Raw genomic sequence first — 21,866 nt, 5'->3', positions numbered from 1 at the left:
ACGGTTTTGCTTATTAATTTGCATAATTTGTACTCCGGCGAGGTATACATAGGACCGCCCGCGGAGTCCACAAACTTGGGTTTGGTCAATTAATGCCGACCCGAGGCCGAAAATGAATATGTTGCATCATTATCTTCGTTATTGTCCTGTTCAGGGGCGATAAGTGGCGGGCGGAACGCGTCACGTAGGGTTCGGATGGAATTCCGATTGCGCGCCCTAAGTGGTTCCGTTTGTAGGTGTCCCAGAGTAATCTGGCCAACAGGTTGACCCTTTCTGGGCTCGCCTGGCGCCACCCGATGAGCTCCGATAGAGAGGCCACGCAGAGCTAATGGTTCTGGGTATCTCGTCCAGTTCCCCCCTCACTGCCCCTGCCCGGTTTTTTCCCTTATCCAAGTACAACTTTATTTCCCTTCGGCGGCTGCCAATTTTCCCTTGCCAGCCGTGGAAGGCTAAAAATAAATGGAAATGCCTGGAAATACACATCATAAAAGAGTTTTCAGGGAGGGGATCCACATTGTTGTCACATATGTCAAAAAACTAGTCTCCACTTGACTCCACTCGAATGGCGTCGACATACTACACTCCTGGCATGGCCTGGCCCTCACCCATTAGATGGCTCATTGCGGTTCGCCTTTCGCCTGATTAATTTCTAAATTTAAGCAGCGACATTTTACCGGGTAAACAATCGGGCAGGGAATTGCCTAGCTGGCGATTTATTTACGAAACAATTTTAATTGCCTGACAAGCGAATTAATTCAGTGTTTGTTAATTGAATTTGATCTGAGGATGTCTGCCAGTCGGCGCATCCCAAAGGCCACTGAGGAAGGGCTAATGAAAATCCTTTCACCGCTCTTGATTTACATTTCTCGTTTCAACCCAGCCCACCATTTCTCATTCTCAGCCGGGTAGTGCTTTCAACTGGCTGTTTGGTCCTTTTGTTCGCCTGTCATGAGGTATTCATAAAGTAGAAATGTTTATGGTTAGTACTCCGCTCGAGGTCGGGGGCCTCCTATCGATGGTCAACACCGATAGGAGCACATCCTGTGATAATGAGCGCATTTATCCATTTGTCCATCTGATTTCGGTGCTGATAGACAAAAGAAACAGACGCCGCCCCTGGACAGCAAATTCAAAGAAGTTTTATTATTGGGTTAGGGTTCTGAAGAAGTTAGTTGGTCAGAGAAGTGGCCTTTGAAGTGGCCTCAAAGGTTCTAATATAATTTTGGTTTGAATACATTTCATAATACCGAACATGCCTTTTGCTACCTCATAGGACTGCCTTTTACTATCTCATTGTATTTGTTGATAAGTCTAAATGTTATGTGCAAAATCGGTATAGGGGAAGAGATTACTGTGTTGATTCATAATTTTTTGAAAACTTGGACTTGATCATTAATAAATTATTTATATTACCATCTCAGAGCGACCTTAGGATAATCAGTGTAGAATTCATATAGAAATGAAGCCCTTACGCTAAGCTATAAGATATCGTGATCTCCGTATTCCCGCTGCCTTTCGCTTAGCCAAGTCATTTAATCATAGCCTTTGATTGTTGCAGAAAGACTTCACCGACGACTGCGTCTTCAACGAGAACATGGGTCTTCAGAACTACAACACGTACTCCTCGACGTACCACTCTCAGGCGCGGCGGGTCTTCTACCTGGCTCTGAATGGCAGTGGTCAGCCCCGCCGCACCCAGATCCCGGCCAGCCGATCGCTGGGCAAGCTGAGCACCTACACGAACGCCATAACGGAGACGGTGCCGCAGGAGCGGGTGGAGCAGCTGATCGCCAAGAATTTTGGGGCCAATCGCGTTAGGCACGGCGTGCGGCAACTCTGTGATACGGGCAAGCCGCTGATCGAGCTGATCGATGTGGCCAGATTCAAGGGGCCGCCACATTGCAGCAGCAACACAAGTGGCAGCAGCAGCAGTAGGAGCAGTAGTAAAAGTAGTAGCAATAGCAGTAGCAGTTACGTTCCTGAGCCTGCGATCAGCAGCCTGAGTAGTATTAGTAACAGTAGTCAAAGCGAGAGCGGCCATATTAGCAGTAGCCTTAGTGGTAGCAGTAACAGTAAAAGTAACAGTAATAGTAGTAGCAATAGCAGTAGCAGTAACAGTAGTAGTAACAGTAACGGTAGCAATAGTAGTAGACCAAGTGGAAGCAAGACCAACAAGAAGAAGAAGCCCAAGTGCAAGCCGCACGAGCAGGAGGACACTCATAATTGCCAAAAGCGCGGTGGAGCCGGAGCGGGAGCACTGCGAAAACTGGGGCCCAAGGCGAAGAGGTGCAAGGAGCTGCGCGAGAAGGCTGCCGCCGAGAAGCGAGCTCCGCCCAATTGTGGCAAGAAGAATGGGGCCAGGAAGAATCCCGCAGAGGCAGCCAAAGCAGTGCAACAGGGACCCAAGGGAAACATCCAGCACGTAGGCAAAAAGAAGCCAAACAAGGCGGCTAAACAGCGCCCAAATGGCGGCAAAAAGCAGCAGCAACAGCAGCAGTTGCAGCAACAGCAACAGCCGCAGCAACATCTGGCCAAATCCATTTCCGGTGGCAAGCGGAAGCACCGGAAATTGGATGCAAGCACCACCACCACTATGGCCACCAGCCTGGCCTCGCCGCCAAGTAGCCACTGGGAGAGTAGCTCGCCCTTGCCCGCATTTTCCCTCAGCGAAACCAGCGATAGGGTGGAGCGCAACGTGCGCATGAGCAGCGGTGAGGAGCAGGAGCAAGATAACGACCAGGATCAGGATCAGGAGCAGGCTGATCCGGCTGATCCGGCGGAGCAGGGCGAGGAGGAGGCCGAGGGCGACGGGGGATCCCTGGAGGATGCCAGCTACGAGGACGCAAGTTCCGAGGCCCAAGGACGCAGCGGAGCAGCTGGCGATGATTCGCTCTACTACGATTTGTGAGTTTTCCATGAGCAAATTCTAAGCTAACCCTTCATCTATTTCTCACAAACAAACGCTATTTAGATTTTCTAAATTTTATTTAAATTATTATTATTCGAAATTTATTTGTTGAATATTGATATAACATTTTAATATATTTTATGGATCGGATTTGAAACACTTATACATTTTTCTAAATTTTTTAAATTATTTACTTTTGGCATTAACATTGATTGAAATTTTTAATAACGTTTAAAATTCATAGAGTACTTTCCGAATTTATTGCGCACATTTTGTACTTTTTGATTTATTTTAATTTGGTTGTTGTATTTCATATTCGTAAGTTTCTATTTTTCAAAATTTAAAATTAAACTTTGGGCTGCACATAAATCAAATCAAAACGTTCAAAATGTGGTAAATTCAGCTAAAATCAGTGCGACTGTTGAGAAAAAAAGAAAAGAGAGGAAAGGACCTAAATAATGTAAAAAGTCTGTCTTGGGTATGCAAAAGATATTGTAATTGCAAGTTACCACAACACATCCACACACGATCAGACACCAACAGAGACACACTCTATTACACTGCACATTTAGCACCAGAACAACACCATATTCATGTATATCATCCGCCAGTGTGTAAATATTGAATATCATGTTCTTCATACGCCTGTGGCTCACTAAAGTATTTTTGATGCAGCGGACTGTTGTCCCCCCGGCGATGATCCAAAATGCAACCAAGATCCCACTAAAGACGATGAATATCAATGTATTACGACGGAGTCTCGAGTATTTTATAAGAACCTCTCTACCACCCATTTGGAGTATAATTATCATGGAAATGTATTATAAACGCTCGCCCATCCAATCAGATAGATGTAAATCGAAGCCCTAACCTTACGCAACACGAACGACCCAAAAGAGTCTATTGAAATACTTGAGTCTCTGTGGCGGAACTTTCACGATCGGTTGACGATGAAAATACTCAGAAATACGACCACTCCGTTAAGTCTACCAGAAACAAAACTTGAAAACTTGCAAAACGCTTTCCGCATACTGTAACCGAGTAATGCGGTCAGATAATTCGAATATGTAAGAGGAAATACAATTGTAAATAGATACGCGGCTTAGTGAAGTAAGATCCATTTTTTGTCTGTACTGTCGAACCTCGCGTAGCCTTAGCCCTGTAAATCAATTTTGAATGCAATTTTTCCCACTCAAGGTAAAAATCCCAATGCAAAAGAATGAAGCAAACGAAGCATCGAAAACTATTATGAAATAAATTAACGAAATGTAGAAAGGCAAAACTCACAAATCACAAGATTGTATTTTCATTTACAATACATACGAAACTAACATTAATATTAATTTATTTGATCAACGAGATAAAAGCGTGAAATTATAGTTGTAGCTGTATGATGGATTTATTTATTTATTTAAAAATATTTATTTATAAACTACTAGGCCTAGACTAACAAACTTTGTTATAACTTAATGCATTAAACCAACATTTTCCAGATAAGTCAGTAAACGATCAACGAAAAGAGCATGAGAAAAACGCGAAAAAACTAAACTAAAAAATAAAGTATAAAAATACATTAATATCAAATGCGAGTGTGTTTTTGTCGATATGGTAAGGAGACTTAGTCCTAAGGATCATGTCTAATATAACCGGGTTTTCTGCATGGAATTGAATTATTTTTAGCATTTTGCACGTTGCCTGAGTTAAACTCAACAAATTATTCCAATTCACTCATTTTTTGGCATGGTTTTCTGTAATGCAGTTTTACATATCCTTCCTAAGAATCCATAGCTCGAAGCCTCCCTATAATATCTTGTGCCCTTTACAGCCTGTGCCTGCAGCTAATCGTCCTGGTTTTGCTCCGAAAAAGAGCCATCCTGTGAGTGGAGATCCTTCGTTGTATCGTCGAAACTCAATGGACCAACGATCCACACAACAAAGCTAAAGTTCCTGATCTTTAAGCATAAGAGTTATACATTTAAAACTACACGTAGCATTTAGTATTTTCGTATTTATCGTTTAAGACTGATAAGAGAACACAAGAGAACTAAGCTAAACTTACTGTAAATAAACTAAAATATTCTAAAATATAATTCAGCACCATGCTATCCAATGATTTACGGGGAAATATATTCATGCTGATTAAGTACTCTCATCATTTTGGGACACATCGATTGCGATCCGCGAACAGGTGCGCAGATAGAGCTAATTGCTTTGGGAGAGCAGGCCGCACCTCGCACAACAAAAATCCAGCTACCATATGCTGATATCAGCTGACTTCAGTCAAAGACCTTTTCTAGAAGAGCCGGCGTCAAACACGTGCTGAGAACGTATGGATCATGTGGTTGCGACTAGACTCTGGTCAGATGGACAGATAGATACTGAGAGATCGCGGAACAGAGAGAGGCGACGATCTCAAAGCTAGAGCCAAATCTCCATAAATCAGAGTTAGGCGATTTATAGCTTTTTATGGAACTCGGGTTAAGTTGTGGATACCAACTTTAGGGGCTCAATTGCAGTTATGTTGGTTTTCAATAGGGAAATTTTTAAATTTCTCTAAGTATGAGGGTTATGTTAAAATTGAAAGGTATAATACTGAATTTTTTATAGTTCTAAATAAAGGTTATAGCAGTTCGAGTGGCGGCACGTGCCAGAGACTCTTTGTAGAAGCTCCCATTGCAGTTGCTCCCCTGTAAATGGATAATAGAACAATGTGGAGCTAACTGCGCTCGGATTACGGCGAGGAGACCCGGACCCTGGTTCCCGCTGTTTCCCCAGTTTGCCCAGTTTCCCCATGTCGGTACCGTAATAGCATTACCCAGTTCAAATCGTTCCGATTTCCCTGTGTGAGACAAGTCACGTAGGCCTTGAAATGGCGAAATTGCTGCCGCTCGCGGTCGCTCATGTTCCCGCATTCGCGTTCATTCAAACGCTGCTGAATTTTTCGCATGAATAGGCGAAACACGAGGCACAACCAGCCCCCACAGCAGCCAAAAAAATGAAAATCAAAAAATTTAAAAGGGGGAAGAGCATGAAAAGAACACCGCTCGCCCACCAGAGAACCCGATCTGAAAAAATAAAGAGACTCGCCGGAGACCCCGAACCGCACCATCCAAGCCAAAACCAACAAGCCGAGTGTCCAAGTTCTCTTGGCAACATAAAATGGAATGGGAAAGTAAAGTCCCCCGATCGCAAAGCTAACGTAAGCATAAATGAGCGGGTGACGTCGACGTTGCCGCCCGAAAGTTGGTCGCACGCTCTCCACGGGCACTTCCGCACTTATCAGCTGCTGCGGCGATGATCATTACCATTATCATATGGCTACGACCGTCCTATCGGCCATAGCCTGATACTAAGTCAGCTGTCTGAGAGCGTTACGTTAACTGGTCGCGCGATTAAAAGAGTTCAATCGGGAGAGCCAGCGAACTACCGGCGCTTACGTATAATATACTTAAATGGGTGCTTAAATGTCACAATATTGCTTGTCGTTTTTGTTTACCTTTCGGGTTTTTGGCGTCATCAGCTTACGACCGCTATAATTTCTATCTGGAGTATGCCCCAAAGACTTATATTGCTCTGTTTTTCAAGGGGGTTTCCAGCCTTATTACTAGTTGAGATTAATGTGTCTATAAATCCAACGGCAGATGCAAGTAAATAAAAAAATAACTTTTATATTGCAAATAGGGTTAAGAATTGCGTTAGGAATAGATTTTTTGCTTAAACTTATGATGCATACTAACTGCAGATTATTTAATTATTTCTCTAATAGACATTCAATTAGCCAGTAATATTGTCCTAACGTTTATATATTTCACAACAAACTCTAAAATAAATTAGGTGTCATTAGCCAATTTTGTGAATTTATGAGTTTAATGTAGTCGAGAGTATCTAGATTTCGGCTTGTTAAAATATCCCGTTTCTTGCTCTTGTTGTAGTTTATATTCTGTTGATAGTCACAGAAAAAATGACATTTCAGTTTGGCAGATTGCAGGTAAATCTTTACGATTTTCGGGTCTACGTGACGTATGGAGAATACACCCGTGGTGATTCACAGCGGTAAAATTTAGTGTGGGCATACCCAAACGATCCTCCGTCCATTCAACTGCACCTGCTCAATGCCAATGCCATGGCCATTGCGAGTGCCAATTGGTAAGCAGCAAATTCGAGTGGCAGATTAGATAGATTTATTAATGAACACCCACACGAATTGGGCAATACTAACATACTGTCGTGAGATCTAACAACTGTTAACTGTCATCACAAGTGGGCTGCAGCCGGGAAATAAAAACTAAACTAAGTTCCTTTATGAGCAAACTTGTAGTAAAGTTGGTAGAATACATTCAAAGCAATACCCCATTGCGTAATTAAGGGTAATAACGTTAAGCAGCGTGTTGCATGTGGTGGTTATAAAAACATGTTTAGAAAAAAAATATAGTATTTATTTAATGCATTGTAAAAGCAAATATCACATTGGAATATATTAGCTGTTGATAGAAATAACATTTATAAAGAAATATATTTTTTTCATTATTGTTAAGCGCTGTTTACAAAGCGCTTAGAAATTATGAGTATATTATAGGGCTTATGACCCTACCGGTGAGAATACGTTACAAGTGACTTACGCCTCAATCTGAAAATCACATCAGTGCTAATAATACACTAGTCTGCACAAAACCTATTAAAAAATATATATTCAGAAAAAAATGAAATAGGAATATGTTTCCCCTTCAAAAACCTCCTTTGATTCAATAACCTGCCTTATTTCATACAGAGATAATCATCACCTTTATCTAAACTAGATATGCAAAGGGAAGATATCGAATCTGCTTAGAAAAAAAAAATTGATTATTAAAATAAAAATTAATGGGGACAAATAAAGGGGCAGCAAAACGCATTCCATAGTTGAATTCAATTAAACAGATTTCAATCATCCGGACATGACGGAAATGTCAGAATATTCGCCTTACCCGTTGGTCACCGCGCAAGCCACCCTCTGTAGAGTCCGGTTTAGCTGCATTTCTAGTTCATGGCCTGCATTGCGTGAATATGATGAGTACGCTTAATTGGATTAGCTGCGACGTCTGCCGGGAAGTGGAAATGGAGACGGAGGCGGGCCAAAGAGCCAAAGTCACTGAGCGATTGCATAACAAGCCGGTTCGACCAGTCGTTTGGAAAAGCGTGTGAAATGGAGTTGTAACCGCCATGATATTCTATTTACTAAATAATTTGACACAAATGTCGGCTATGATGGGAGAGCATGTACATCAAAGTGACTAGTGGCTTATGCTAATGTTCCTGTTTCAAAGAAAAAAAAATTGTGAAAAGAATCAACTTGGAGATGCGGGGCATCGATCCCCGTACCTCTCACATGCTAAGCGAGCGCTCTACCATCTGAGCTACATCCCCCGATGGACAATGAATGTCGTAGAATGTACGTGAGTGCGGTAAGCCCTTTATGTTTGAGAAAAAAGCTTTTAGCATAAGCTTTAAAAGAAAACTGTGAGAGCGTTGGCAAGGAACGTTTTTTTTTTTTTAATAATTTCTTATAAATACAAATGTTCTAAACAATTATTTGTGTTATAAATAATAAACCTATTAACAATATGCGTTCTAAAACAACGAAAGGGAAAGTCATTATTGGCCCACTTCTATCTGCTGCTTTCGTTGCCAAGTTCAAAGCACACACGCCTTGTCAACGAATTACATAAAACTCCATGGTGCAACATATTATATTTAGCCCATAACAGCACTTTCTTTAATGGGACGCAATCCTATTTCCAGACAACCAACCTTTCGACTTGGGTGGTTCTCTGCAAGGGCTGCAACAAATTGAAGTCGTAAAAATGCCCGGGAGTCATACACGGGATGCTGACATTGCAGGCGGGTCGTAAAACAGTTGAAATTTGGTGCGTGCTGAGGGTCGGCATGTTTATAAATGCAACACACCTGAACTGATCGTAAAGTCAGCACACTCATTAAAACGATATATAAATTAATGTGGTCGGGAGGAAAAATAATAAAATAAACTTCAGTAACATAGTAAAAGCGGGCAGGGGGGTCAATTGACATTGAAAATAAATGCAAAAAATGCATGCAAAAAAAAATGAAAGCAAAAAGTAAATCTGCTTGTTCCCGCCCGGGTTCGAACCGGGGACCTTGTGCGTGTGAAGCACACGTGATAACCGCTACACTACGGAAACACATGAAGTTCTCGTGGCGAATAACTCGTTTTACACTTAGCTGCTTGCCTTCAAGAAGGAAATCATCTTTAAAGTTTTAGAAACTATCACACATACATCATTGTTCATTGTTCGATTTGCATAATTTCCATGCGGGAAAACGCAAGAAGTTGTTGACAGAAAGCCCTGATTTATGGACATTCCGATAGGCGAGTAAAAGTGTTTTGAATGCGCTGGTTGATGAATTTCTTCGCTTCTTATACTAGTATGAAACTAGCTGGTGCATCAGAGAGTTTGGTTAGCCCCCTTTCGATATGAACTATCAACTCTTTCGATTGGTCAAACTCTATAAAAGGAAAGCGTTTATATCATTTATTCAGGCGGTGCGTGCGGCGCGTCTATAAATAAACTGCAAAAGCAATTAGGTGGCTCCTTGCCAAAATTGATTGTAAATTGTGCCGGGATGCGGCAATGGCTTTGCAGGGGCTCCTCTGCGACTGATAAGGGCAATCGGTCGGATGCGGATTCTAAGTGGAATAGACACCCGCAATGGCCGGGCAAACGGGTTCAACTGGCCAATGGCGATACAAGTGACAAGTGAACATGGAAAACTAATTTATGTGGCGCATGCGACAGGAAATGCTAGTGGCCGCTCCGCTCGATTCGATTCGATGAATCGGAATGCAATATGCTATTTGCCATATGCTATATGCTTTGCAAACCCGTCGACGCCTCGCTGCTGTTGCTCAATGAAAGTCGGCTTGTAGTTCTTCGTTCTTGGAGACACTTGGCACCTGAAGAAGGAGAGACCTTGACCGGGTTGTCCCGGCTGGGAAACGGTAATACGAAACCACCGCTAAAACGCAACAAGTGGCGAACAAGTGAAGAACATATAGCCGCCTAACAACACTTTGCTCTTAACAACTTCGGCGACTTTAGCCACTTTTGGCCCCAAGGCTGTTCAATCGAAGACGTGTTAAGGAAGCATATCTATCGCCGAGATCAGCATTTCCAATGACACGGAGAGGAAATTGGCTGAATATCCCCCATAACTGCATTCCTTCAATCCTGTCTGGATTTCGAAACTTATTGGTAGGAATATTCCCTTAGTAGGAACTTAATTTTTAAATAACAGTAGCGTATATATAATTGCAAGTTTTGTGCAATAAGTTATCCTAAGGCAAATATATTTAATATGTATTTTCCTTAATTCCCATTTCTTTCTCTGAGTGCGTGAGCCGGTTTCAACTGCGTTTGGCTGCAGGCTGCGCCATCACCTCCATCATCATCAGCATCAGCAACTGGCCGGATCATCAACATCACCGCTTGTTGACCAAGTTATGCTACGCGAACAACGATGTGTCATGTCGGCCGCCAGCCGGGGGCAGATGTGGCCAGGTTCCTAGAGTTGCTGGCTTGGATGGCCGGAGCCATTCTTCACACCTCCCACAACGGGCGTCCAGAAATTCGCACGCTTGCGGCGCCAGCCGATCCTAACCAGCTGGACTGGCCAAGAACTACGGATTTGATCGGACCTAGACCCCAAAACACCGCTGCGGGCCATCAGCAGGCACATTGATCTTCCTTTCCCTGTCTGCGGTTGCATCTTCATCTTTTATTAATCGCCCCATTTATTTGATTATCTTCGGGGACAGCGGACTGGCTTGGGATAGATTTATGCCTCGGCGGCGTAATTTACTCGCTAATCATGCAACACTTTTCATTTTGACACGTTCGGGCGGCTCTCACCAAAGCACCGCCAGCGGTAATTATGTAAATTTCCCCGCCGATACCAGCGGATCCCAGTCAATCCGTTCCGTTTCGATCTCCTACAATCCATCGGATGCCGGGGGGTGCCATTTTATGATCTATGCCTGCTTCGTGCTTAGAAGCGAACTTAACACAAATTGATAAAAGCAACATCAACAACATGGGGCGCTCCACAGCGGTCTTGGACTATTTTTACGATCATCGATCCCCCGTTCTTCTTGTTTTCACTGGCGAACACATCGCTTACATAAATTACGGGCCAGGACCAGGTCCGGTATAGAATTCCAGGGAAAATGCATCCAGCATCGCCCCGCCTGTGTTTTGACACCAAACATCCGCTCCAAGCCGCAGCCCCTTTAAGGGGGTTAGGGCTAGCTATCGATTCTTATCCGAACCAGGATCGCGGAGGCGGGGGCCACATCTGATCTTGTTAGCCGTTGCCGCTCATGCGCATGACTGCAATTTAAGCGCCATAAATTCTGTTCGCAGCTCCCCAAGTCGAAGGCAATATGTCAAAGTTTATGTGGCCTTGCATTATACAGGGTAGCAGCGGAATGCGCAGACAAAGAACAATTCGATTACTAAAATTGTAAAGAAATGTTTAATGTAATGTTGAAATTTATATTGGCAATTAATAATAATAGAATATTAGATAGCTTTAAAAAGGGTACACCTATTTCTAAATTTCTCTGAAATTAACAAGAAATATTTTTCCCTTTGAATACTTTGTTTATGTACGTTTCTGTGCTGTCTTTAGCGTGGATCGCAACGTACTAATAAAATATGTAGTACTAATTCGTTAAAGAAATGTAACATATTTAACTTACTGGCTAGATAATAGGTATGCGTAATCGAACCCCTCGGTTGACCCATCCTTCAGACTTACTCAAGCATAATGCCCTTTCAAGCACCGTTCCATAATGAGAGGTTGGATTATATGACTTAATAAGATTTTCGTTGGGCATGGTTCGGACAACTTGGGCAGCTGAATTGGATCCCCTTTCAAATGGATTCAAGGGGGAAGAGAACAGCAGCGGTATTAGCTGAGACTTTGCTGTGACATATGCAAATGGAAAAAGTAATTAAACAATCCTTCAAGCCGTAACTTCGCGGGACATAAATTAGTGCTTAGCATTATAAATAAGCACAAACAGCTCCAGCATTTTCTACACGATTAATAACGCCAATTAATCGCAGCAATGGCGGCTTGCAGCAGTTATTGCCATGTAACTGACAAACTGGTCGACAGTTGCTAATGAATTAATCAGCGTGCAGATTAGATCGCAGATTTGCGATTCTGGATCTGAGATCTGCGATCTGCGATGTCCGATCTCCGATCGGAAACCATTCAGACAATCGCATAAAGAGCGTAGGTATTTAATTGCGCCAGCACACAATACTATTAGTGGCGCTACTGACAAATGATAATTGGTATTTGCATGACAATTAGAATCGCCGTCAAGAATAGCTGCCAAGATCGGATCAGATGGGCGCCAGGCGTCTTTGAGAAGCTGGCTTGGAGTCCGAGGCAAATGCCATTGGTCATGCCGAGCACTTCCTGCATATTTGAGCCGGTTTGCGAGAGCTCCAGCCAGTTGGTTCATGATCAATGAGCACTAATGCCCCCGAAAATGCGCCACAAGGATGGGATCGTATTTCGTGAACTTGACATTGAAAACATCGGCGAAGGCACAAGATGAAGATGCTCCATGGCCTGTCAATCCGCTTAGCAGGGGAATTGTGCGATCATTATCACTGATCCCCAACCAAATTAATTTCTGGTCCTAAGTGGCTCCTAATTGTTGCAGTTTATTTCGGGAGTGCACCCAAGCGTCGATCGGAATTCATTCGGGGGCATGTCATTCAGTTTTGTGTGGCAGAAGGGCAGATTTGAGTGCGGGGCCAAAAGGATCACGTTGCAATGCTGACAAGATCACGCACAAAGTGCAACTTTGCCTGGCTGTCAATCAAATAATGATGTTATTCCGTTCCATCACTAAAACTAAAGGGTTTGTTCAACTGGAATGTGCGCCATTAGGTACTCCATAAGTCGCTGCGACGGCGTCTTGATGTTTTCAGCTGTCTGTCCTAAGGTGATCCTATAATCTTTTCTTGTCCTAAGTATTGGTATTCGGAAGATTACTAGGATGTGATAATCTACTGATATGAAATTCTCTATATAACCGAACTTTTATCTTAAGTAAAGATGAATTAAGGGCGAAAGATATTTAGTACATGAAATTAATAACAATTTCCTTTTTATACCCCTTCCTCGTAGAGTAAAAGCGTATACTAGATTTGTTGAAAAGTATGTAACAGGCAGAAGGAAGCGTTATAAAGTATATAGATTCGTGATCAGGATCAATAGCCGAGCCGATTTAGCCATGTCTGTCTATCTGTGTGTCCTTATGAAAGTCGAGATCTTAGAAACTATAAAAGCTAAAATGTTGATATTAAGCATTTAGACTCCAGAGACATAGACGCAGCGCACTCTAAGGCGCACAAACTGCTAAAAACTGCCACGCTCATACTTTGGAAAACAAACTAATTAAAAATATTTTGGAGAATTTGGTGCGATTTGTGGGCGTTAGAGTGGGCGTTGGAACGGTCTACAACAAACAAGTCGAATCTCAACTCAATTGAACTTATAGTTTCCGAGATCTCGACGTTCATACGGACGGACAGACGGACAGGCCAAATCGATTCGGCTATTTACTTCACGAGTAACAGGTATAATTACATTCAATTTATTAACCTTTGCTGCAATATTTTATATATTTTTTTTTTAACAATATGGATACGGGGAGTATCAGTAAATACTACTGCTAATACATTTATTTCTTTTTCCTTCGTTGAATTTCATAATTACAGAGCCTACCACTGAAAATAACTTAAGTGTTGCTTATCAGGTTAAAACATTCCGAAATACAAATACAAGTGCAAGTCCGCACCTTTCAATTAGACTTAATCTTACCTTAAGGTTCGTCAATAATTGTTTAACTGTTTCTAACCGATCAAGTATTTGTCATTAACATAGTACTATATTTCCCCAGGAATTGAACTTCAAAAGAGTCAACGGAGCGGAGCCATTACCTTGAACCACATACCGAATGGTGAACTATCGCACCTCAAACGCAATCGCTAATAAACAGGAGATAAGCTGTCGATATCAAAGAATAGCCCCAAATGTGTCGGCCATCGGTAAAAACTGCTTGTGTATGTGTGCGTGTTTTATTCTTTTCGGCAGTTCCTGAAGTGGATGAGTCACCCGTTGGTAATATCTAATTGTTTTTAAGCCTAACAGAATTATGTCTATAATGTGGCCGATTAGTGGCCGTTGCCGTGATCGGCCCATTTTTTTCCCAGTGCCTGATCGCGTGCCTGCTGACGTAGAACCTTGCCACTTCCAGTTTTTGGCAGTTCGGGCAGGAAGAAGACGCCGCAGTGAAGCTGCTTGTGCTCGACCACCAGGCGCTTGGCCACATATTCCACGATATCCATCTCGGTGAGACGACTTCCAGGAATTTTGACAACAGCCGCCGCCGCAGGATCACCATCCACCTCGTTCCACAGGCCGAAAACACAGGCCTCAATCACGTCAGGCAGCTCGGCGATGACCTGCTCAATTTCTTGGGGACAATACTGGGCGCCATGGAAACGCAGAAGATCCTCCTTTCGCTCCACGATATGCAGGTAGTTCTCGTTGTCGAAATAGCCCATGTCCCCGGTGTGGAACCAGCCCTGGTAGTCCTGCATGCGCTTTGATTCATTGGGATTGGCGTAGTAGCCGTTCCAGACCTTGCCGTTGTGCACCAATATCTCACCCGTCTCTCCGTGTCCCAGACTTCGACCGGCTTCGTCTAAGATCTTGACTCTCACTCCGGGAACAATCCTGCCCACCGCCGATGGCTTCGCCACGCCCATATTTGCCGCGACTCCTCCGCACTCAGTCAAGGCATAGCCGTAGGATATCTGCCCGCTGACCAGGAACTCCTGAAGCTTCAGAAGATTGGCCACATAGCAGGAGCCACCGCCAACGCTGACGAAACGTATGCTGGCTAGTCGCTGTTTATTGAGGGTAGGCGCCTTCAACAGGGAGGCCACCTGCTGCGGCACCACTGTCAACAAGGTCACCTTGTATTTCTCCACCAGCTGGATCATATACTCCGGCGTATATGGGCGATCCGTGATTATCCGCGTGGAGCCATGGCAGCAACTGAATAGCATGTTGAACATCCCCGCCGACCAGTCGATGGTGCTGAAGGAGAGCAGCACATCCTGGCCAGTGACGAAGCTGCAATAGAGTGAGTTGTGGGTTGTATTTGAGTATTGACTATTTCTGTTAGCATATTGTAAGCCCAAAAGTTATCAGTATCCATATATCTTACCCGAAATCAAATAGACAAGCTGAGTTGCTAATGCAAACGGCCTTCGGCAAACCCGTAGTTCCCGAAGTGCACAGAATGGCGACTGTATGATCACCTCCGAGTAGAAGGGTTTCGGGCCTATGGAATAGGGAAGCAGAATTCTTAGGAATGTTTTTAGGAAGGATAAAAGCAAAACCTACACATAGTACAGCTCAGCTTTTGTTGGCTCCAGCAAATCCTCTACTCGCGGCATGCCCAATCTATGATCCTTGAGCGTGTATACGTGGCTCTTAAGTATCCTGGCAATGATGCTCAGTCGCTGGAAGCACTTTCCGTCGCAGAAGATTAGCTTTGGCCTGGTGACGGAGAACATATGCTTTATGGTATCCTCGTCTTGCCAGGGACTGACCGCATGGAAGGGGGTTCCATTTAGCAGACATCCCAGTACCACCGGCATGAGGTAGGTAGTGTTGGTCCCCACGATGCCCACCACATCATCCTGTTTGAGACCCAGAGCCTTCAGTTGCTGGGCGATGCGAATGGCAAAGGTGATAGCTTCGCCATTGGTTAAAGCTGTGCCTTCCGTATCAGAGATCTGCGGGGGAATAACTTAATGTGTAATATAATATATTGATTGAGGACTTTATCCACCTGACATATGCTGCTTGGATGATTCCGCATGAAGGCAAAAAGAATTTTACCAATCGAGCAGTCCACATCGAAGAAACTCGCCGGCCTTGGTCCACTCCAAATTTTGGTGTATTTATCGAATTGCGTGGTCGAGCGATCCATTGCGGTGACTGATAAGCCTATCCCGGGTATCAACAAACGGTTTTCTGTCCGGACGTGAATCCGGGTCCGGATCGATTAACGGTTCTTCAGCAACTGGAGACCGACCGACAAGTTCGGGGCATTTGCAATTCGTGGCTTCCAATCTTATCGCTTCCAATCGCCGAAGCTCGAAAAGCTCGCTAAAAGGCATTTCCAGCTAGATAAGACAAAGTCGAACGAATTTTGAGTTGGCTAACGCAAATTGAGTGAGTGAGGAAGATAAAAGGAAAGACCTTCCCCGGACGAATGCCCTTTTCGGACGCACTTACCGATAATCCATGTCTTAGATAAGTGTATAAAATAAATGTATAAATTCGAAATTCGACTACTTTATAGTATGAAATTGACATAATTGTAATTAAACCAATTCATTTAACAATCTATTTAAAAAAATTAAATTCCACGAGTTCTAATTGAATAAAAACTTTGGGTTTGTAACCTAGATTTTGTCTTATTTTGCAGAACTTTTGGCCTCCAAGAAAAATGCTTTGTTCGCCATGCGGTTGGTTTTCCCATTGGGGCTGCGCACCAGATCGTCCACAATGATGGCTCCACCGTTCAATTGCTTGTACTTAGCATCGATTTGAGTGGCCACATAGTCCACAATGTCCTGGGCCGTAAGAGCACTCCCCCGCTTCTTGACCACGGCGGCGGTGGCCTCATCCCCGTTTATCTCGTTCCACACCCCGAACACACAGACCTCGGCCACGTCTGGCATCTTTGCGATGACGCTCTCGATATCGTTGGGATAGTACATGATGTTCTGATACTTCAGCATGTCCTTCTTGCGCTCCACAATGTATATGAAGCCATCTTCATCCACGTAGCCGAGATCCCCCGTGTGGAACCACTTCTGGGGGTCTCTCATCTTGTGTGTTTCCTCCGGATTGCCATAATATCCGGCCCAGAATTGACCATTCCAGAGGCACAGCTCACCCACCTCATCGGGACCGAGGGATTCACCCTTTTCACAGGTCACTTTAAGCTTAACTCCCGCCACCAAACGACCCACCGAGTTCGGCTTCTCATCGAAGTGAAAGTTCAAGGCGGCCATGCTGCCCAGTTCTGTAAAGCCGTAGGCAAAGTGTAGGCAGTCCTTGCTCAGGCGACTCCTGATCCGATGCTGTGTCTCTACCGAAGCCCGTGATCCCCCAAAGAGGTAGTACCGCAAGCTCGACAAGTCGGATGTGGTGAACGCGGGAGAGTTGACCATCATGGCCATGTGGGATGGGGCCTGGATTATCCACGTGATCTGGTGCTCTTCTACGAGTCGCATAAAAAACTCCGGATCGAAGATATTATCTGCTATGATACGTTTGGTGCTGAAGACCCCGGATGTTACAGTGGTTAGCAGACCCGAGATCCAGTCGAGAGAACTGTGGCTGTACTGAACGTCGTTGGTGGTTAAGGAACTAGGAGAAGATTGATTATTTATTGAACTGAGTCACCCCAAAGTCCTTACTTACTGGCTGGAGTTAAGGATCTGTCGACTGTTGGTAATTGTCACAGCCTTTGGGATTCCCGTTGTGCCTGAGGAGCAGAGAATGGCCAGAGTTTGATCGTTGCCCTGTTCCAGTCGTACTGGCTGGAAGTTTTTCTCAATGGGAGTTGTCAAGACTTGATTGATCCGTATAGATCCCGATGGATGATTACGCATGGTGATTATCTTTACATCCAGTTGTGCCGTGGCAGATCGGACCTTCTCGAACTCATCCCCATCACAAAAAATGATTTGTGGCTTGGTGATGCTAAAGAGCTTATCGATTGTACTTTGTTCATATGAGATGTTAAGCGAGTGAAATGCAATTCCGTTGAAGAAGCATGCATAGACCACTGCTGAAATGTGGGTAGTATTCCTCGCTATAATGCCCACTATATCAGATTGAAGGAGGCCCAAAGATCGCATATAGCTGGCAATGTGCATCGAGTTGGCCTGGAGTTCGGCCCTGGTCAGTATCGTGTTCTCCGTAGCCGAGATCTGAAAGGTGAGTATCTGTCATCCATGTGCAATTCTCAAAGGTTTCCTTTCCATTAACCAACCTGAGCGATGAGCTGTGGATGCCTCTGCATCTCGTGAAATATTATCTCCCCGATGGACAGATGTGGGTCAAAGTAGTATTCCAATTGCCCACCGCTCCAGATCTTGAGGTCCGCATCATAATAGCTTGCTGGTCTGTACGGCATTCTGAGTAATTGCAATCCGCGTGCTGTTTTTATAAGGTGTAAATTCCGGACTGAATGCAAGCTGCAGTGTCAGTTCTCCTTTTATAGCGTCGAGCTATCTATTCGGTTTAGATTACTTTCGGGGGGCGTACGGGTACGTTTGTACTGATTACCGACACGCGATTACAGTAGCACTTAAGATTAAAGTAGTCGAGCAAGTGAGTCAATCTCCATAACAAAACAACAAAACACTAGTCTCTCGTCGTGTAATTGGCGATAGACCTCCAACATTTGTTAGCGCAGTGAGGCTGCGCTTTCGCCATGATTCAGCAGATTTTTCATTGAGAATGATGTGCACTGCTTGGACAATGTAAATACATTGGCTGGCATTGCAGCAAATATTGGCATATCGATTAGAAGTTTGAGTAACACCGCCCTAAAATAAAATAAAATAGCACGCTAATAGACTGCTGTAATAGTAGGTTTCTACTGAATGTAGAAACAACTTTTCGCGTAAGTACAGTGCTAACAAACGTGCTATTAAAAAACCTATTTTGAATAAAATCGAACCCACTCGGAAATGTAAGAGATGAACTTGAACTCATAATTTTCTAATATTTCTATTTTCTAAACAATAATAACAATGGTGCAATAATTCAATGTGCTAAGGAAGTGCAAGCTTGCTTCATCATGGGCTTTGCCTACTAATTGTTGGTTGTGATTGTAAATTGAACCTTGGACTGGGTCGCATCTTTCAAGTAGGCTGCCTTTACCGCCTGCCGATTGACCTTTCCGTTGGCGCTCTTCGCCAGCTGTGGAACGAACTGGACGCCGCCGTGGAGATGTTTGAACTGCACGGATATGTTTTTCCGCACATACTGCTCCACGTGCTTAGGTTCTAGTTTGCTTCCGGACCTCAGAACCACGGATGCAGCAGCGGCATCGCCCTCCATCTCCCTAAATATCCCGAAAACACAGACCTCTGCAACGTCGGGCATCTGGGCGATCACTTCCTCCACTTCGTGGGGATAGTACATCATGCCCAGGTATTTCAGCATGTCCTTTTTGCGCTCAACGATGTGAAGGTAGTTATCCTCATCGAAGTATCCAACATCTCCGGTATGGTACCACCCCGCGGAATCTCTCATCTCGGCGGTGGCCTGAGGATTTCCCACATAACCGCTCCAGGGTTGCCCGTTGTGGCATAGAATCTCACCCAATCCTTTCGGACCTTGCAACTGTCCCGACGAGTCAACCACTTTCACTCGAATGTTTGCCAATAGGCGACCCACAGATGCGGGCTTGGATTGGGTGTCGTAGTTATAGGATATTAGTGTTCCCACCTCGGTCAAGCCATAGGCATTTCGTAGAATGCCCGATCCGCGTAGGAAGGACTGCATCTTCTTTAAAGTCGCCACCAAACAATGACCTCCGGCAAAGAGCAGATGTCTGAGACTTCTCAGTTTTTGAGCATTGGTTTTTGGACAATTGGCCAGCATGGCCACATGGGAGTTGGCCATGATGGTCCAGGAGACTTCGTGCTGCTCACAAAGGTCCAGGAAGTGTGTGGTACTGAACATTTCACTGGAAATCAGGCGAACTGTGCCAAATACTGCAGCTGTGACCAGGGTAATGAGTCCTGTTAGCCAATCCAAAGTGCTCGGAGCATATTGAACATCATCGGGTCCCAGATAGCTGGAATGCAAAAGAGGAACAGCTATTTTTATTGAATTGCCATGATAAGTTAGGTTCAGTAGTTTAGTAAGTTAGTAACTGAAAATGTACCTGTGCATTTCGAATAGCTTGCGGCTGTTCGAGAGGGTAACCGCCTTGGGAGTTCCTGTGGTGCCCGAGGAGCAGAGGATGGCCATGGTGCGATCGACACCTCGCTGGAACTGGGCGGGCTCATAGTCATCGGGAAGGGGATTCTGCAGCAGATCCGCAACGCTCATTACACCCGGCAGCTTTCCGTTAACAGTGATGATCAGAGCTCCCAGCGAGGCTCCTATGTCCTTAATCTTTTCGTAGTCTGCAACGTCACAGCACAGGATGCGTGGCCTGGTGATCTTGTAGAGACTGGCGATTGTATTGTGCTCCAGACTGGGGTTAACGGCGTGAAACGGAGTTCCGTTGAACAAACAGCCGTAGGCCACGGCAGCCACATGCGTGGAGTTGCGTGCCATGAGTCCCACCAAGTCCGTCTCCTTCTTGAAACACTTATCCCGAAGGTAGCAACCAATCTTTGTGGCATTTTGAAGCATCTGGTACCGCGTTAGCCGGGTATTATCCGTGTGAGAAATCTGGAATATCCTTTGGGGTTGCCGCTGCAGCTGCCGGAAGATGACCTGGCCCACGGTCAGATCCTCGTTGTAGAGACTCTGCAGGCTGCAGCCACTCCAGACATTTTGATCGGGATCATAGCTGGTCGCGGGATTGCCATTGAGGTCCAACATCGTGATGCACGCGCGGTTTATTACTGCTGCATACTCGCCTGCCACGTCTATTTAAAAGTCAACGAAATTGGAAAAATTAGCCGGCAATTTAGCAGTTAAAGTGTCCGGATATTTAATTTTACCTATTGATTGCCAAGCTGTTCTCTTGACACGATATCAGCGATGAAAACCGTTTGCCGAAACGGATGATTATCAAACTGAGCTTTCGACAGCATTTATTTGTTATTAAGTAAAAGGTCTTTTAAGATCAACAAATTTAAACGTGAAAAGTATTCGAAAATTTTAAGTGGGAAGATCGCGTTTGTTCAAAAACTTTGTTAGAAAGGAATTAGTTTACTAATTTAGCAGTTAACTTTACTAAATTTGAACCATATGTAATGTTTTCGTTTATTTGCCAATTAATGAACATACATATTTATTTTAATTTTTTTTTAAATACTTTGATTTAGGTTATTTCACTGCTGGTACGTTTTTCTTGATGCGCCCCCTACTTATCTGTTTTCAGAACTACGAGTTAATACATATACATAAAAAGCGTAAACACGTTTACATGATTGGTTATCTACTTGTTATTATCTACATAATAACGTGTGAATATATCTACATGACATGTTATTAATGTCTAAACATATCTACATAACATGTTATAACCGTGTAAATATATCTACATGACATGTTATCCAGGCAGTTAATCTAAAAAATACATGACATCCAATACTGAACTAATGCAATATATATTACATTTAAATGTTAACTAATGCTTCAGTTTTTATGGCTATCCTAGGATCTTAAAAATAATTTTTTTTTTAAATATGCCAAGTAAAAAAATTCTCATTTTCTTCTTATTTTACATTTGCTGAGCCCAAAATCTTAACTGCTATACAAAGTTATGCCTTTAGTGCCTTGCAAAGACAAGCCGTCACGTTCACTAAAGCGGATACGGATGACTCCAAGTCTATAAAAAAAAATGTAAAAAAAAGTATACAAATTACTATTTTAATTTTATTTAATTTATTATTTAAAAACGCCCATCCTTAAAATGGAAAACGACGCAGTTCGCAATAACCATGTAATTCAAGATAAGAGCAATTCTCAGTCAGATAAAACACAGATCGGCAACTGGAACAAGAGAGAACGCTATAGTCAAGTTCCCCGACTATCTGATACCCGTTACTCAGCTAGTGGAAGGGAGAAGGAG

The 21,866-nt window shown here is 43.8% G+C and overlaps 4 protein-coding genes and 2 non-coding genes across 8 annotated transcripts in view; 1 reads left to right on the top strand and 5 right to left on the bottom strand.

Moving 5' to 3' along the window:
- LOC120452892 (rho GTPase-activating protein gacF) overlaps nucleotides 1-4,945 on the top strand; it is a 43,096-nt gene extending 38,151 nt beyond the window's left edge. The window contains exons 4-6 of one of the 3 annotated variants that reach the window (XR_006356508.1): nucleotides 1,559-2,904; nucleotides 3,584-4,516; nucleotides 4,734-4,945. Coding sequence is in view for 2 of the 3 variants with exons in the window: in XM_044006369.1 (XP_043862304.1) it covers nucleotides 1,559-2,904; nucleotides 4,734-4,788 (1,401 nt within the window). In the remaining variant the exon portion in view is untranslated. Of the gene's footprint in view, nucleotides 1-1,558; nucleotides 2,905-3,583; nucleotides 4,686-4,733 lie in introns of those variants that run through there. The other 2 variants (XM_044006369.1, XM_039637350.2) reach the window with 2 other exon arrangements.
- Nucleotides 4,946-8,238: 3,293 nt separating this feature from the next.
- On the bottom strand, nucleotides 8,239-8,311 carry Trnaa-agc. The gene has a single exon. It is a non-coding gene; the product is annotated as a tRNA-Ala (tRNA).
- Nucleotides 8,312-9,032: 721 nt separating this feature from the next.
- On the bottom strand, nucleotides 9,033-9,105 carry Trnav-cac. Its single transcript has one exon. It is a non-coding gene; the product is annotated as a tRNA-Val (tRNA).
- Nucleotides 9,106-13,631: 4,526 nt separating this feature from the next.
- On the bottom strand, nucleotides 13,632-16,311 carry LOC120452846 (4-coumarate-CoA ligase 1). The gene is made up of 4 exons (XM_039637283.2): nucleotides 15,873-16,311; nucleotides 15,422-15,816; nucleotides 15,243-15,359; nucleotides 13,632-15,148 (listed from the first exon to the last, which is right to left on the bottom strand). The coding sequence occupies exons 1-4, from the start codon at nucleotides 16,011-16,013 to the stop codon at nucleotides 14,182-14,184; spliced, it is 1,620 nt and encodes a 539-aa protein (XP_039493217.1). The 5' UTR covers nucleotides 16,014-16,311; the 3' UTR covers nucleotides 13,632-14,181.
- Nucleotides 16,312-16,424: 113 nt separating this feature from the next.
- On the bottom strand, nucleotides 16,425-18,301 carry LOC120452847 (luciferin 4-monooxygenase). The gene is made up of 3 exons (XM_039637284.2): nucleotides 18,093-18,301; nucleotides 17,519-18,030; nucleotides 16,425-17,464 (listed from the first exon to the last, which is right to left on the bottom strand). The coding sequence occupies exons 1-3, from the start codon at nucleotides 18,234-18,236 to the stop codon at nucleotides 16,504-16,506; spliced, it is 1,617 nt and encodes a 538-aa protein (XP_039493218.1). The 5' UTR covers nucleotides 18,237-18,301; the 3' UTR covers nucleotides 16,425-16,503.
- A 520-nt stretch (nucleotides 18,302-18,821) lies between these two features.
- Nucleotides 18,822-20,703, bottom strand: LOC120453968 (probable 4-coumarate--CoA ligase 2). Its single transcript, XM_039638919.2, has 2 exons — nucleotides 20,001-20,703; nucleotides 18,822-19,910 (listed from the first exon to the last, which is right to left on the bottom strand). Exons 1-2 carry the CDS (start codon nucleotides 20,666-20,668, stop codon nucleotides 18,920-18,922), a joined length of 1,659 nt encoding a protein of 552 aa, XP_039494853.1. The 5' UTR covers nucleotides 20,669-20,703; the 3' UTR covers nucleotides 18,822-18,919.
- Between the last annotated feature and the right edge of the window lie 1,163 nt (nucleotides 20,704-21,866).

Source organism: Drosophila santomea, chromosome 3R, assembly GCF_016746245.2.
Source record: "Drosophila santomea strain STO CAGO 1482 chromosome 3R, Prin_Dsan_1.1, whole genome shotgun sequence".
Lineage (NCBI taxonomy): Eukaryota > Metazoa > Arthropoda > Insecta > Diptera > Drosophilidae > Drosophila > Drosophila santomea.
This window is presented reverse-complemented; position numbering and strand designations above follow the sequence as displayed.